At 36.7% G+C, this 17,154-nt stretch overlaps 1 protein-coding gene across 1 annotated transcript in view; it reads right to left on the minus strand.

The window, feature by feature from the left end:
• ITGA8 (integrin subunit alpha 8) overlaps positions 1-17,154 on the minus strand; it is a 209,487-nt gene that overhangs the window by 10,716 nt on the left and 181,617 nt on the right. Inside the window, exon 28 of the mRNA XM_052000132.1 lies at positions 15,657-15,758. Coding sequence (XP_051856092.1) covers positions 15,657-15,758 — 102 coding nt within the window. The remainder of the gene's footprint in view (positions 1-15,656; positions 15,759-17,154) is intronic.

The following is a 17,154-nucleotide window of genomic DNA, read 5'->3' on the forward strand; positions in this document are numbered from 1 at the left end:
TTTCCTCTTCGTTAGTGGTGAGTTCTCCCTTTTCATTTTTAAGACTAACAATTTGATTTTCCTCTTTCCTTTTTTTAATCAGATTTACTAAGGGTTTGTCTATTTTGTTGGTTTTTTCATAGAACCAACTCTTAGTTTTATTAATCAATTCAATAGTTTTTTTACTTTCAATTTTATTGATCTCACCTTTTACTTTTAGAATTTCAAGTTTAGTGTTTGACTGGGGGTTTTTAATTTGTTCCTTTTCTAGCATTTTTAATTGCAAACCCAATTCATTGACCTTCTCTTTCTCTATTTTGTACAAATAGGCCTCTAGAGATATGAAATTTCCCCTTATTACCGCTTTGGCTGCATCCCATACATTTTGGTATGATGTCTCATTATTATCGTTTTCTTGGGTGAAGTTATTAATTATGTCTATGATTTGCTGTTTTACCCAATCATTCTTTAGTATGAGATTATTTAGTTTCCAATTATTTTTTGGTCTACTTCCCCCTGCTTTTTTGTTGAATGTAATTTTCATTGCATCGTGGTCTGAAAAGGATGCATTTACTATTTCTGCCTTACTACATTTGAGTTTGAGGTTTTTATGTCCTAATATATGGTCAATTTTTGTATAGGTTCCATGAACTGCTGAAAAGAAAGTGTATTCCTTTCTGTCTCCATTACATTTTCTCCAGAGATCTATCATATCTAGCTTTTCTAGTATTCTGTTTACCTCTTTGACTTCTTTCTTATTTATTTTCTGGTTTGATTTATCTAATTCTGAGAGTGCAAGGTTAAGATCTCCCACTATTATAGTTTTACTGTCTATTTCTTCTTGCAGCTCTCTTAGTTTCTCTTTTAAGAATTTAGATGCTACCCCACTTGGTGCATATATGTTTAATATAGATAGTGCTTCATTATCCATGCTACCCTTTAGCAAGATATAGTGTCCTTCCTTATCTCTTTTAATTAGGTCAATTTTTGCTTTAGCTTGATCTGAGATCAGGATGGCTACCCCTGCTTTTTTGACTTCACCTGAAGCATAGTAGATTTTGCTCCAACCTTTTACCTTTAACCTGCATGTATCTCCCCGCTTCAGGTGTGTTTCCTGTAAACAACATATTGTAGGATTCTGGCTTTTAATCCATTCTGCTAACCGCTTTCTCTTTATGGGGGAGTTTACCCCGTTCACGTTTATGGTTAGAATGACCAATTCTGTATTACTTGCCATCTTGTTAACCCCGGTTTATGCTTTCCTCCCTTCTTTCCCCTTTCCCCCCCTTCCAAGTATTAAGCTTGTGAGCACCCCTTGCTTCTCACAGCCCTCCCTTTTTAGTATCCCTCCCCCCTCCTTAGAGTTCCTCCCCCTATCTTACCCCTTTCCCTCCCAGTTCCCGTATTCCCTTCCCCTTAGCTTATTCCTTCCCTTTCCACTTTTCCCTTCTCACTTTTCAATGAGATGGGAGAAGTTTCACCATAGATTGAATATGTCTTAAGATTTTTCACTTAAAGCCAATTCTGAAGGCAGTAAGATACCCACTATATTCATCCCCCTCCATTCTTTCTCTCAGATATAATAGGTTTCCTATGCCTCTTCATGAGATGTACTACCCCCACTTTACCCTTTTTCTGGTACAATGTCCTTTCCACATCAATTTCTAGAACAAGGTATACATGTATTCTTTATACATCTATATAGTCAAAATATAGTTCCCAAGATTAATCTTTACCTTTTTAGATTTCTCTTGAGTTCTATATTTGTAGATCAAACTTTTTGTTAAGTTCTGGTTTTTTCATCAGAAATAGATGAAATTCGCTTACTTCGTTGAATGTCCATCTTCTTCCCTGGAAAAAGATGCTCATTCTCGCTGGGTAAGTTATTTTTGGTTGCATACCAAGTTCCTTAGCTTTTCGGAATATCATATTCCAGGCCCTTCGATCTTTTAATGTGGATGCTGCCAGATCCTGGGTGATCCTTATTGTGGCTCCTTGATACTTGAATTGGGTTTTTCTAGCCGCTTGCAATATTTTTTCTTTCACCTGAGGGTTCTGGCATTTGGCCACTATATTCCTTGGTGTTTTGATTTTAGGATCCCTTTCAGTGGGTGATCGATGAATCCTTTCAATGTTTATTTTTTCCTCTGTTCCTATGACTTCTGGGCAGTTCTCTTTGATAATTTCCTGGAAGACAGTGTCCAGGCTTTTTTTTTCATCATGTTTTTCTGGGAGTCCAATGATTCTCAGATTGTCTCTCCTGGATCTGTTTTCCAGGTCTGTTGTCTTCCCCAGAAGGTATTTCACATTTTTCTCCATTGTTTGATTTTTTTGGATTTGCTTGACTGATTCTTCTTGTCTCCTCGAGTCATTCAATTCCACTTGTTCAATTCTGATTTTCAGTGAAGTATTCTCTTCACTCACTTTTTTAAAATCTTTCTCTAATTGTCCAATTGAGTTCTTTTGTTCTGTGGAATTTTTTTCCATTTCGCCAATTTTGTTTTTTAGAGAGCTGTTTTCTGTTTCCAGTTCACTAATCCTATTTTTCAAGGATTTTACTTCTTTATCCACTCTCTCTTTAACTTTCTCCAGACTCTTTTCCCATTTTTCTTCTAGCTCCCTTGTGAGAGCCTTTTTAATCACTTCTATGAGGTTCATCTGTGCTGAGGAACAGCCGATCTCCTCCTTTGGGGAATCACCTGGGGACTGCCTGTTTTTAGTCTCCTCAGGATTTAGAGTCTGCTCTCTATCTGTATAGAAGCTGTCAAGGGTTAAAGTCCTCTTCAGCTTCTTGCTCATTCTGTCTATTAATCAGAGATAAACTACCAAAGAAAAACAGAAAAAAACTGGAGTCTTTCTTTGGGGGAGGGGCTGGGTGTGTTATCGAGCTTCCTCTACAGACTGCAGGTGGCAGCAGTGAGGCACTAGCAGGACTGTGCTGCGCCTGCGCTCTGAGATCCCAGAGCGTGCTGAGTCACTGAGGGGGGGGGGGCCAGGTCCTGAGAGACTTCAGCTGTTTGCGGTTGTATTCTTCAGCCCCGGTGTTTTTAGCTTTTCTGCTGGGCTGTTGACTTGCTGCCAGAGGAAATTATCCAAACCTGTAGCGAAGCTCTCCCCGCAGAAACGGCTACGATCACTCTCCACCCCCTCTCCAGTCTGCTCCCGTGCTCTCACTGCCGCTGCCCTCAGCCTGTGCCCGATCTAAAACCGCCCCAGCCCTCCAGTAAAGACAGACCTTTCTTGGCGGATCTCAAGGATGGCTTCTCTTGGTAACTATTTGTGGGTTTTTTTCAGTCAAGCATTGATTCAGAGGCTTGTAATGAAGTGGATAGTGAGAGAAAGCGCGGAGCTTATGCAACTGTGAGCCTCCTCTCCGCCATCTTAACCGGAAGTCCCCGCCATCTTAACCGGAAGTCCAGATTTAGTTTAGATGATGAATGTAATCAGAACATTTCAGAATTGGTTGGATGACTGGGTTCAAAAGTAACTATTAATGAGTCAGTATTACCTCCAGGGATACGTCCACTGAGGTCTTAAGTGAGATTTATATTTGGCTCTGACCTCTTTAACATTTTATCAATGATCTGGATAAAATCATAGATAGCATGGCCAAATTTTCAGGTGTCAGAAAACTAAGACTGATAACTAACACAGTAGACCAGAGGCTCAAACGTGTGGCCAAATTTGTAGCCCATAACAATACTGAATGTGGCCCAAACTAGATTAAAGTGTAATTGAGAAATATTCAACAAAATTTTAAAAAATAGAATATAAATAATTGAAGTCATTATACAGCCTGCAGGGATCTTTATCTATGGCTTAGTCTCCTCCCCACCCCATTTCCACTTTCTTCCCCTGGTTTTTATTTGAATTTGACACTAGTATACTAGATAACTAGATAGGGATTAAGAAGGGTCTTTATAATGGGATCATCCTAAGTATATGAAATTCATTAGGGATGAACATAAAATCTTATACTTGGATAAAAAAAAACCATAAACTTCACAAGTCTAAGACAGAGAGGCATGATTAGGCAGCTTTTCTGAAAAAGATTTGACTTCAAACACTAGTCATTAGTGTGGTTATGGCAGCCAAAAAAAAATACCATCTTGGTCTGCATTAAGAAAAACATACATTCTGGGAATAGGGGAGTAAAGGTTCCATTGTACTTTGCCATCATCATCTGATGATATCCTGGGTACCACATTTGAATAAAGATATTAATAAGCTGGCGAGTGTCCAGAGGAGAATCACCAGGATGATAAAGGGCCCTGAGATCATGCCATATGAGAATCAATTGAAAAAAAAGTAGGGGTGTTTAACCTGGAGGAAAAAAAAAGAGACTGGGAAAAGGTCTTAGAAAAAAATCAACAAATAAGTTTCTACTTCACAGAACTGCATATACAAATATATATAATATATTTATATATTATATATAAATATAAATTATATATATATATATATATAAAACATATGCTATATAAAAATAATGTATGTGACATACTTTGCAAATTGAAAAATGTATTTTTATTTTAATCTATTCTTTTTATTTTTTCCTTTTGCTATTATTTTTCCTTGGTAATGAAATCATTTTTAAAATGGCCCTTGGAAATGAAACTTGCATATTACCCACTTGTTTTAATATAAAGCATTTGGTGCTTACTGGGAAAGTGGCCATCAGTCAAGTAAATTCTGGTTACATGTCAAAATGCTTAAGTACCTCAAAATAAATACTTGGAAACAATATGTTGTCTGTTAAGAAGTTAAGTTCTGTATTTCAAGGTCATTAATTTGAATATGAATGCACAATTAACAAAATTATTTTTCTCATGTGTCTCTTGGAGACTATAATTCATGGTACAGGCTTACAATTGTTATATTCTTAAATATCTTGAGAAAAGGTACTAGAGGTAGTATTTTTAAAGACACCTAAAATCACAGGAGTAGGGTTTGGGTAGACCCAGACTCTAGTTTTACTTTTGATACTTTTTGAACATAATCTGTCAATTGTTATGACACATGATTGTAGTGGACATTCTAAACTTTTGAAATCTGGTACCACCTTACTCTTCCAGCCTCATTTCAATACACTTAGTTTACTTATCTGTAAAGTTAGCGTTGGACTAGGAAACTTTGAGATACTCTCTTGATCTAAATCTAAACTCCCAGTTTTCATGTATGCAATATACTACAGCCAAATTGGACTGCTTTCCATACTTGACTTTATTTACTTCTTTGCCTTTGATGACATTTTTCTTTTGCCTGAAGTGTGCTTTCCCCTTCTCAAGTTCCTACACATCCTTTAAAACCCAGCTCAAATCTCTCTTTCTCCATCAAGTCGTATCTGCGTCCCTCTCATTTGTGTCACAGACCTCCCATGGCACTTCACATATTTTTAATGAATTTTAAAATTAATTTGTATTACCTTTTTTTCTCTACATATGTGTCATGCCCTAGTGGAATGAACTTAATTCAATTCCATTCAATAAGCATTTATTTAATGCCTAATATATACCAAGCACTAGGGATATAAAGGGGGGAGAGAGGAGGAAGAACTCTTGCCTGTGAGTAGCTTATACTAGAATGCTATCAAATGAGTATTTTTGATCTCTTCTAGGTAAGATCACACATTTTGAGGTGGATGGGATCTTAGTGAAGTCATTCCTTCTACTGCTTTCATTTTCTAGATGAGGAAACTGAGGACCTGAAAAACAAACCAGAGGTACGAGCTAATCTCAGGGTTTCAGGTTACAGACCCAGCTTTCTGGGCACTCCACCATGGCAAAGCAATATCTCATTGTCATATTTTCTCCAGTCTCTAATATAATTTTCTATAAATGTGATGAATTTACTTTAATATATTTTTAGAGCCAGAAGTGAATTAAAGATTATTTATTCCAATTGTTGTGATCCACCACAGAAGTAAAATCGCAATAAAATCCATGGATTCCTGCAAATGTGTTTAAAGGCCAAACTCATGCCTAATTCTATATTCTGTGTAACTCCTGGCACATGGCTGAAATTCACCAAGCATTTATTTATAAGAACTCTATGGTGAGACTGGGAATTATGTTATGTTCATCCCTAATGAATTTCATATACTTAGGATGATCCCATTATAAAGACCCTTCTTAATCCCTATCTAGTTATTTAGTATACTAGTGTCAAACTCAAATAAAAACTGAGGGAAGAGGTGAAAAATGAGGTGGAGAGGAGATTAAGCCATAGATAAAGATCCCTGCAGGCTGTATAATGATTTCAATTATTTATATTCTGTTTTTTAAAAATTTTGTTAAATATTTCTCAATTACATTTTAATCTAGTTTGGGCCACATTCAGTATTGTTATGGGCTACAAATTTGGCCCTTGGGTCACATGTTTGAACTTCTGGTCTACTGTGTTAGTTATCAGTCCTAGTTTTCTGATACCTGAAAATTTGGCCATGTTATCTATGGTTTTATCCAGGTCATTGATAAAATGTTGAAGAGGTCAGAGCCAAATATAAATCCCATTTAAGACCTTAGTGTAAGTGTCACTGGAGATAACATTGACTCATTAATAGTTACTTTTGAGCCCAGTCACCCAATCAATTCTGTGTGGATCTGATTATATTCATCATCTAAACTAAATCTCCTATCTTCTTGAGTAGAATAATATGAGAGGCTTTATTTTTGCTAAAAATTAAAATCATTGGTTCTTGACCTTTTGATAAGCTGGTAAATCTTATAGGATGCTTCTTTGAATTTTGACCTAATTATCTCATGGAAAAAACCTAACTGTTTCTTATTCAAGCTCTATTTAAAAAGCATCTCCAAGGAATTAAAATAAAAAACAATTGTTATTTTGCTTAATAAAAGGTGAAGGAATAGAATTAGTGGAGTCCACTTTATACTTTGGGCAGCTAGGTGCAGCAACAGTATAGAGTCAAGGAAGACTCACTTTGTGTTCAAATCTGGCCTCAGATACTTACTTGCTGTATGACCCTGTTTACCTTGGTCTTCTCATCTATAGAATGAGCCAGAGAAGGAAAAGGCAAAACATTCTAGTATCTTTGCCAAGAAAACCTCAAATAGGGTCATGAAGAGTTGGACAGGACTGAAAAAGACTGAACAGCCACATCATTGAATACTTTGATGGTAGTCACTACAATTTTGGGATTGTAGAGTCTGATGCAGTGTTTCTAAAACTTGACAAGTTAGAGCCAGCCTTTTGGAAAGGCTATTTAAGATTCTGGAGAGTATGTATGTCTTCATAGAAAGCTGTCTTTGGAATAAAAAAGACCTGAGTTCTAACATTATGGCTGACACAATCTGGCCATGTGACCCTGAGCAAGGCACTTAACATTAACCATAGGAACTCTTGAAAATTATAAATTGCAAAGCAGAGAGAATAAATTTATTGGTAGAAGGAAGCTTCTGATAAGTAAATTGCAGATTTTTTTAGAAAAAGCAAATATTTTGGAAGAATTTTCTACATTTCTAATGCTGAGGTGACATCTTAAGAGAAGATGAAGTAGTCATTTAGGGAGAAGTTCTAAATCTCTCCATCACCACAGCTTTCCTCAGTCCACCAAGATCTAAACTTGCTCGAGTCTTAATGAGATGACCAGGAATAAGCTCACTCCCTTACTTCATCCTCTTTCTTTACCCTTCCTCCCTCAAGAGCTCTCACCTCTGCCCTTACCCTGGTCTTCTGAAGTTGGAGGGAGGCCATGTGTGCGGGAGATGGAAGGCTTTTACAAACTCTCTGAACCAGAAGGCAATTGCTTTGACTTAGAATGCATTTGTGTTTTGGTTATAGTTGCTATTCTATTGGCTTGACTAATATATAGAATCAATCACTGTGGAAAGAAAGGTACTCAGTTTTTTTCATTCTCATTAAAGGCAGTAGAGAGTTGGCTGAATTCTATTCTGACCTAGGACATTGATAGGCCGGTCAGTTAACCTGTTTGCCTCAGTTTCCTCTGGGATAATGAGAGCACCTCTCAGGGTCATTGTAAGGATGAAATTCAATATGACATAAAGATTTATTCCTTTCCCTTTCTCTTCAATGATTGACTATGGAAGTCATAGGCAAATTTTGGAGAAAAAGTATGGAGAGTCCTTGGAACATGGCAGGACAGTAAATGAAACCCTGCCAGTCCTGCAGGTGGAAGTTCAGCACCTAGTTAAATGGATTTCTACATGCACATGGACTATAGCCTTAAAATCTACATGCATGTTGAAAGAAAAAAGGGGTCAAGCCATCAATTAAGATCTGCTATTTACTCTGGCTATAAAGACAAGAGCCCCCAAAGAAGAGCTATTTTTTTTTTTTATTACAGACACTGGGGAAAGTTTAGAAAATGTAGAATGGCCTGTGCTAAAGTAAATCCTGGCCAGGTCCGCAAGAACAATGCCCTACAAGCAGAAGGATCATATCTAAATCTCTGACAATATAACCAAGTCTGACAGCATGGAGAAGAGGAGAAATGGCCAACCTTGGAGTCAGGAGGACCTAGATTCAAGTCCTTCTCTGATGATTCACAGACATGTAGCCTTAAGTAAATTATTTACTCTTTCAGTAGTAATATGGGTAATAAGATATGGGTAAATTAATGCTCTTTCCCAGGAGAAAGGATTTCTGCATCAAGAGTTTGACAAGAACATCAGAAACTAATTGGAATGATTAATGAATGAGTAAGTAATGATGAAGATTTGATCATTAATTCTGAAAATTATTTAATAATGCCTACAGATTATAGTTCATCTCCTTTTGTATGTATCTAGTTATTCCCGTGTTGTCTCCCCAATTAGAATATGAGCTCCTTGAGGGCAGGGTCTGGTTTTGTCCTTCTTAGTGTCTTTAGAACAATAGGGCTTGGATTCACAAGATTCATCTTCCAGAGTTCAAATGTGGCCTCAGATACTTATTAGTTGTGTGATGCTAGTCAAGTTATTTAGCCTTGTTTACCTCACTTTCCTCATCTGAAAATGAACAGGAGAAAAAAAACGGCAAACCACTCCAAGCTGTGCTGAGAAAATTCCAAATGGGGTCACAAAGAGTTGGACACGACTGAACAACAACAATGACTTAATTAATCCTTGTGGATTGTCAAATACACTTTTTGGTCAGTTTTATCTCATTTTTAAGAACTAAGCCTTTTTGTTGCCTTTTCTGATTATTATTGTTTTGATTTTAATTATTGTGAAACCTTGCTGTAAAACACTATGTAATATAATTCCTTTCAATCTAAGTTTTTCTTGGATCTTGTTCAACGGCATTTGTTAGTTGTAGTGATAAAGGAATGTCATTACAAGGCAGACATCAATAACACTGTTGCTTCAAGAGATTCAAAGGACAGCAGTGTCTCATCTAAATCATCATCATCATCATCATCATCATCATCGTCATCGTCATCACCAATACTATGTCATGCTTCCTAAGAGACCTGTGCACTCCCAGCTAGGGTGATGTGTTGTTAAAATTGCTCCCTGAAGACAAACTAAAGTTCAATGAAGGGATGTAGTTGAAAATTTAAGAAAAAAAATTTAAATACTTTGTCAGTTAACTGGCTAGTGGAATTTTCTACTGGACCCTTTTCTGGAAATTGGGCTATTTAAAAAAAATCTGTATGAGATTTAAACAATTCACTTTACCTATTTACTTATCACTTAAAATGTAAAGTCATAAGTAACTTAGATTTTCTCTTAAATGGGCATTTAATCTCCTCTACTTTGAATCTTAAGTCTCTCTGTCTCTGAATTTGTGTCTGTCTCTGTCACTGTCTCTGTCTCTCTCTTACTAGGGTTAAAAAATCATAAATAAAACTTTATTATGATCTCATTTTATGATTAGACATTTATGATATGTTTTTGTATATTTTGACAAAATACCAACATAGAAGGTAAAAGGCTCTCTTGTGTTTGTCACTATAATTAATAGTGACATTTGTATTTACGTGCTACAAAAGCCTTGTATAAACAGACTTCATTGAGACTTACAAGGATGTTTAAAAGAAGTGTGCCAAAATATCATGATTACAGGACCAAGAGCACAACCTGTAATACTGTGTAGGAAGATGATTTTAGCAGCCACTTGATATAAAGTAAATTGGGGTTATTCCCATAAAAAAGAGGGACATTGAAAAACACATCAATAATATATTTCAAAATATGCGATCTTTTCCCCTAGTCTACATACTAGAAGTTTTGTACTTCTCTCGTTTCTCCTTCCCTCTCTCTCTCCCTCCCCATCCCTTCTGTTTCTTTCTCTGTCTCTCTGTTTCTCTCTCTCTCTCTCTCTCTCTCTCTCTCTCTCTCTCTCTCTCTCTCTCTCTCCCCCTCTCCTTCTCTTTATCTCTCTGTGTTTCTGTCTCACTCTTGCCTTCTCTGTCTCTGAATCTGTTTGCCCCCCCCCCCACCTCATTTCCCTATGCTACTTCAATTTATCTCACTTCAACAATTATATCAAGGATTTATTCTGGCTTAGGTATTATTCTGGGTCTTATGTATAAAGAGACAAAACCAAAACAGTTTTTTTTCTTCCTCATTTTCTAAGGGAGTGATACAATGCGTATGCTATTAACTAAAGAATACATATAAACATATAAAATTGTGCTTGAGTGTGTGTGTGTGTGTGTGTGAGTGTGTATGTAACCACACATACATATACAGAGGGAGAGAAAAGAGGGAAAGAGGTGAGAGGAAGGAAAAAGACGGAAGGGGAGGGATAGAGAGGAGAAGGGAGAGAGAGAGAAGTTTCAATAGACGGTAGGAAGGAAGGGGAGAATTCCAGGTGTGATGGACAGTATTTAAAGATAAGTGTGTAAAGAGTCTTGTATAATCAACATTGAAAAAGAGGTTTGAGTCAGATTTGAAATAGCACACTAAGAGATTTTTATTTGATCCTAGAGGCAATAGGAAACCACAGTGACCTGTTCAGGCCTCTGCTTCAGGAGCAGACATTTTGGATCTGTATGAAGAATGAATTGAATGGTAAAGAGCTTAGAGGCAAGAAGAGTAATGAAGAGGCTTTTTGCAATAGGCTAGAAAAAAAGTCACGAGAGCAATAGTCTTTGTGGTCATGTGAGTGAAGAGATGGAGCTAAGAGATGCTGTTGATTTAGAATCAAAAATACGACAATGAGTTAGATAGAAAGAAGTGAAGGTTTGAAAAATCTAGGATAAATGACGCTGCATTGTGAAGCTAGATTTCTGAAACCATGATGGTGCCCTCAACTAGAGCAGGAACATCAGGAGGAAGGATGAGTTTAAGGAGAAAAATACATCCTTTTATGAACATATTGAGCTGTAGATGCTTATGAGACATTTAGGACTGACCAGGGGACTTTTGCAATTGTCCAGATAAATATTTAAGATTATAAAAACTTCTAAGTTGAAAAGCCTGGCCTTCTACATCCTCATTAAAGATAATAATCATCATAAATACTAATTACAATGGGCATAGATTTAGATAAAGCTCCATTTAAAAAGTATATGTATATATTTAACACATGATTTTATTATACATATATATATATAATGTATGTATTTTTTATATATGTTATGATTCAACAACTCTGTAGGCTGGGTACCATAGATATTACGATTCCCATTTTATAGATGGGGAAATTGAAACTCAAAAATATGATATGCTTATGGTGACACATCTTAAAGGTTAGTAAGGAGAATGGGAACTTGGGTCTTTCTGTACACAATGTTCTTTTTTTTTTTTTTTAACTGGGATAATTGGGTTAAATGACTTGCCCAGGGTGACACAGCTAGGAAGTGTTAAGTGTCTGAGATTAGAGTTGAGCTCAGGTCCTCCTGACTTCAGGACTGGTGCTCTATCCACTGGGCCACCTAGCTGTGCCTCTGTACATAATATTCTAACCACTATTCCATATTTCATCTTTATTTTTCTCCTGCTTTCTCTGGTATGGGGAATCAGGGTAGAGGTCAGGGTTGTTTGTCCCCTGACTGTCCCAACTCTATTTTGGGGGGGAATGATTAGCCTAGAATTTTAGATTCACAATGGAGACCATATTCTGATTTTATAGTTTTGGAAGAGAAGGATTTCTTTTATAGAAGCAACTACTTCTGAACTCTCCCAAAGCCACAGAGGTGTCTCTCTGAAACCACCTGATGGATTCCCTGTTGGCGACAAGACATGCAAAAACAGAAGCACAGAGATCAGGGTACTAAAGGGAATGCTGATTGATGTCTACTGTCAGCTGGGAAATTTCAGTTTTCAGACTTAATCCTTTTGTGTGATACATCTCCTTTTCTCATCCCTCACCATAACAAATGTTAGACTGCATGAGTGATTCAGTGGCTAAAACCAGAGACTGGACAGTTGCAAATGACGGACCATTTTCTTCGGCTACAAAGACGATGCAGCACACAGGAAATCTATGAATTATGACCATGTTGAAAAGGGAGTACAGACTAACCAATCAATCCTTGCCAGGGGGTTGGGAGACAAGCAAATATTAGTGTTTTATATTGTAAAGGGGGAGACCAAGAGGTTAAGTGTTTTGCCCAAGAGTATACACAAAAGGGCATTAGGAAGAGTACGGACTGGAATTCTTATCTTCAACCTATCAACCCTAGTGCACACCATATTTTAGAATGAATGGTTCTTTCTCACTCTTTGGAAAACTGGTCTGTTTGGGAAAATGAGAATGACAATGTCTTTCAGAGGTAGCAAAGATGTTTTTTTCCCTTTTTTTGGCTAGCTCAAAGCAGAATTCTTTCAACTCATAATACTGAAGGGATATTTCCACATGTCCTAGATCAGCCTGTGGAAACAGCTCTGTAGATCATGCAGATATTGGGGAACCAGAAATCACTATTCTTTTTCAATGTTTCTCCAATAACCTTTGCAGATATTGGGTAGTAAATCACTAGCATCAAAAAACTTTTCTTTTTCTTTATAACTTTTGTGGCTGGGAGAAGGATGCTGATATTTGTGGAACCCATCTGAGACTTGTCAGAACAGCAGGCAATCACTTGTGGCCGATTCCACCGGATGGTGCAATATTATTGCCGGTGATCACTGCAACATGTGTTTCTGTTATTGGGCACATGCTGATCGAAAACAAAGGAACTATAATTTCTGTCTTTTGGAACTTGCAGGCTTTGAAACCCTCTGAATGATACTCAGTATTAAAAATCAAAACCACCTCTGTTTTCTAGTCTGATCATAAATCAAAAAGACACTATGCATTTGTGACCAAAAAAAAAAGGTGAGCTAAATGAAGAAAGAGCTAGGGTGTTTGTCCTGAAATACCCATGAAAAATTTTTTATAAGCTCGTAAAAATCTAAAATGCTATGTCCAGACAAGCATTAGTCGGCAGCTATAAAACATAGAAAAATGCCTTTTCCTTCTTTGTGTCTGGATTTATCTTTCATATAAGGGATGGTATGATGTTGTGAGGTTCCTTGGATTGCCCTTGATCAATTCTATAAATTTCCTAATCAACTGGATGACATTATAGGGCAGGAACATTTGTAGAGAGACTAGTGAAGGGTATATCCCATGGAAATAGGCACGGGTAGTGACAAGTTACTAAGAAAATATAGGGAACTTTGTGATTCTCGGTGGTTAGGGTTGCCTTCAAGATGACTGGCAATTTGAGGGTCAGAAAAATAAACTCCTTTCAGAAAAGCCACCCTTTCTCATGATTTATAAAGATAAGTTATTTGCTTGCCTGATTCTGTTAGGAAGACTGGACCTTCATTATAGAAGAGAATTTCTCTTCTTCCTCTCAGGAGCAATTAATGGCCACTTAGGGAAAAATACATGACAAGCCCTCTGTTTTTTCAGGAGGTCCAAGGATTGTCAAATTCTTAGCATCTTTTGCCTTTGTTTATTATATGGACATTAGCAAGAGGCTAGGCTTCCTAAAGAATTTTTTTTTTTTTGCTCATTCTATCATTGATAATATTCATGCAGAGGTATAAATGGCATATGGCCTGAGAAGAAGCATCCTAAGAGAAGTATTTCCACATATTACTGGTTATATTGTTGACAGCCTCAAGTTCAAGAGTATGAAAAATGGCCATCAATTTCAGATAAATGATTTACTTGAAATCACACATATAAGTAAATGACAGAGTTAGGATTTGAATTTGGAACCTCTAAAACTTAATCCACTAAACTTTCCACAGAATCACTCTGTCTCACTTTAAACTAGAACTGGGCTAAGAAGGATGTGTTTGTAAATGTTTAACAACATGCTCTCTAGGAAAAAAAAATGATGTATGCAAGACAGATTGGTAAGTTTAGTCTGCAATTATTAACATTTACTGCATCTCTTTCTTAAGTATTGACAATTACAACAATGCAAAATCAAGCTTTAAATTTGTAGCATTTGTTAATTTCTAAGGTGTAAATGCTTATACTAAGTTGGATTTGGCAAGCTGGTAAGAGCAACCATTAGTAAATAAGCATTAGTAAGAACACAATTAGTAACATACTCCATTTATTTAAGTTCTTATTCCTTCAAAACAGCAGTAATTTTAAGAGTGTGAGCTCCTTTCAAAGGCCACAGTATTTATTTGTTGTATGACCATAGAATGAGCTTTTGAACCTTGTGTTTTCTTGTACTCGGGCTTTGATCTTTCCCATACAATTGTGGGGAAAAAAGCCCTGGCAATAGTGACCCCTTTATTATGCCAAAGCTGGCTTTTCTTAGCAATGTTCCACTTGATTAAAAGGAGAAGACAGTTCTTCAGGTGGATAGAAGGAAGAAGGGAAGAATCCCAAATCTAAGTAATGCATCCAATCCATGATCTCAAATGGGTCAGAAATCAGCTTTCTAAATCCTCCCTTGGTAGTTATTTCAATTATATCAATGTTGCCATTGTAATAGAATAATTCCACCATTACAGGATATGGATTGTTATCTGATCACCAACACTCAAGTCATTTCCTAAAACAAAACCATAATATACAGAAAAGTTTAATTCATAAGGCCATAGTTTTACAGCTGGGAAGGACATAATGGATTATCCAGTCCAATTCTCTCATTTTTCCAAAAAGAAATCAGATGACCAAAAAAGAAAAATTACTCAGGTCGAAGTTATACAGTGTATCAATGCCAGAACTTGAATCCGGGCCCTCTGTCTCCAACTTCACTATTTTTTATTAAGAATGTGCCATGTGCAGAGTACTGGAAAAATAATCATATCTATATTGTGCTTCACATTTTGCAAAATACATTATATGTTATTTTATATAGTCTAAAATGATTATGCGAAGTAGCTGCTATTATCTTTGCTATATTACAGATGAGGAAATTGAGACTGAAACAGGTTAAGTGATTTTGGCTTAAGAACACATAGCTAGAAAGTCCTTGAGGCAGGACTCAAATTCTTCTCATTTCAAATATCCATTCACATGCCAGTTACTTAATAAACAGTCAATAACTGCCTCAAAGGGCTAATAAAATGCAGACAGCCTATAAGGAAAGAGATGCTAGTTCTGTCTTTCCACACCAAGATTAGGAAAGGATTCCAGGAAAATTAATTTTAGAAGAGTTTTAGATGACATTTCATAAAATCAGATAAAAAGTAATTGGGTAAATAAGAAAGATGTGATTGATCCAAAAAGATCATTGCATATAATTATGACCACATGAAGAAGAGTATCCAAGATGGTCATCTAATTCATCTGTGTCGTATGATACTTACCGCAACTTTTCCTTCTGGAAGTTGTGCTGGCTGGTCATTATATGGCATTTTCTTAACTTCAAAAGACACAATGGAAGCAAGAGAATAGGGGTCATTTTTTCTCTGAAAACACAAAAAGATTTTAAAATTGTATTAGGGACATAAAAATCACAAAGCACAAACTGGCATTCACCAGCTACTTAAACTTTTCTTTCATTGTTTCTTCTCTCTCTCTCTCTCTCTCTCTCTCTCTCTCTCTCTCTCTCTCTCTCTCTCTCTCTCTCTCTCTCTCTCTCTCTCTCTCTCTCTCTCTCTCTCTCTCTCTCTCTCTCTCTCTCTGTCTCTCTGTCTCTCTCTCTGTCTCCCTCTCTCTATTTTTCTTTCCTGAGGCAATTGGGATTAAATGACTTGCCCAAGGTTACATAGCTAAGAAGTATTAAGTGTCTGAGGCCAGATTTGAACTTGGGTCCTCCTGACTTCAGGGTCGCTGCTGCTTATACTTTTCAAGATGCTAATAATACCATTAATTAAACATTTATGTATTGTTTGTGAATTTGTAAAGTTATATAATCATAATCAGCCTGTGAGGTAGGTGGTATGTTATTAACTCCATCTTGTAGGTCAGGAAACTGCAACTCAGAAAGCCTCAAAATCACAATTAGTAAAGTGGCTACATGAGAACTTGAACTCAGGTCTCCTGACTCAAGAATCCACTATTCTTTTGGTTATGGCATGCTCTAATGGAAAGGGATGGCATAATAAAGATGCCATAATGACCAATGAAATATCTTCTTAAGCTCTGTTTCTGTCCTATTGAGATGCTCCCAAAATATTTCTTCCCACAAGTAGGATATTTTAATATGCTGACAGCCTTTTTTGATAATCATCTAGAAAGAATATGGGTGTGCTGCTTTTTACTTTCACACAAAATGTGAAAAAAAGTAGTGAAAATATAACCTAATGCCTGGTGATAGCTGAATGGTGAAAAGAGACCAAAACACTCAGATCAGTAGATAGTTTCTATATAGATTGGTTGGTTTTCCAATCAGCAGCTGAATAGCTATTATGAAATTGGGAAGGAAAGATGGCTCCAGTAAATCACCTGTAGGAGTCATATGGGTAATTCCTTATTCTCCAAGAAAATTTGTTATTAAGAAAATTTTCTCTCCATGAAGTTGATGCTCCCCCCCCCCCCAATTTTCATAACTCTTAAACTTAGGTCTCTTCTGAGACCTCCACAAGAACATTATCAATGTTCCAGCTTCATGGTATTTGGGACCAAAAGACCTACTCAAATTGACTACTCAGAGATCACTCCTAGAAAGCAGAATTATTTATTAGAATTTCGAGAAGCGAACCCCATCCTGGTCTGTGAGCCAAATTTCACAGCAGGATAGGGCCAGAGCCTTGAAATGCTTACAGCTTTTATACATTTCAGACAAATCCCACCCTCTATATGCTGTGATTGGTCACATAAGCTTGTATTCCCCTATTGGTCAGTGGAATGTAGTAGACAAGG

Source organism: Antechinus flavipes, chromosome 5 (genome assembly GCF_016432865.1).
Source record: "Antechinus flavipes isolate AdamAnt ecotype Samford, QLD, Australia chromosome 5, AdamAnt_v2, whole genome shotgun sequence".
Lineage (NCBI taxonomy): Eukaryota > Metazoa > Chordata > Mammalia > Dasyuromorphia > Dasyuridae > Antechinus > Antechinus flavipes.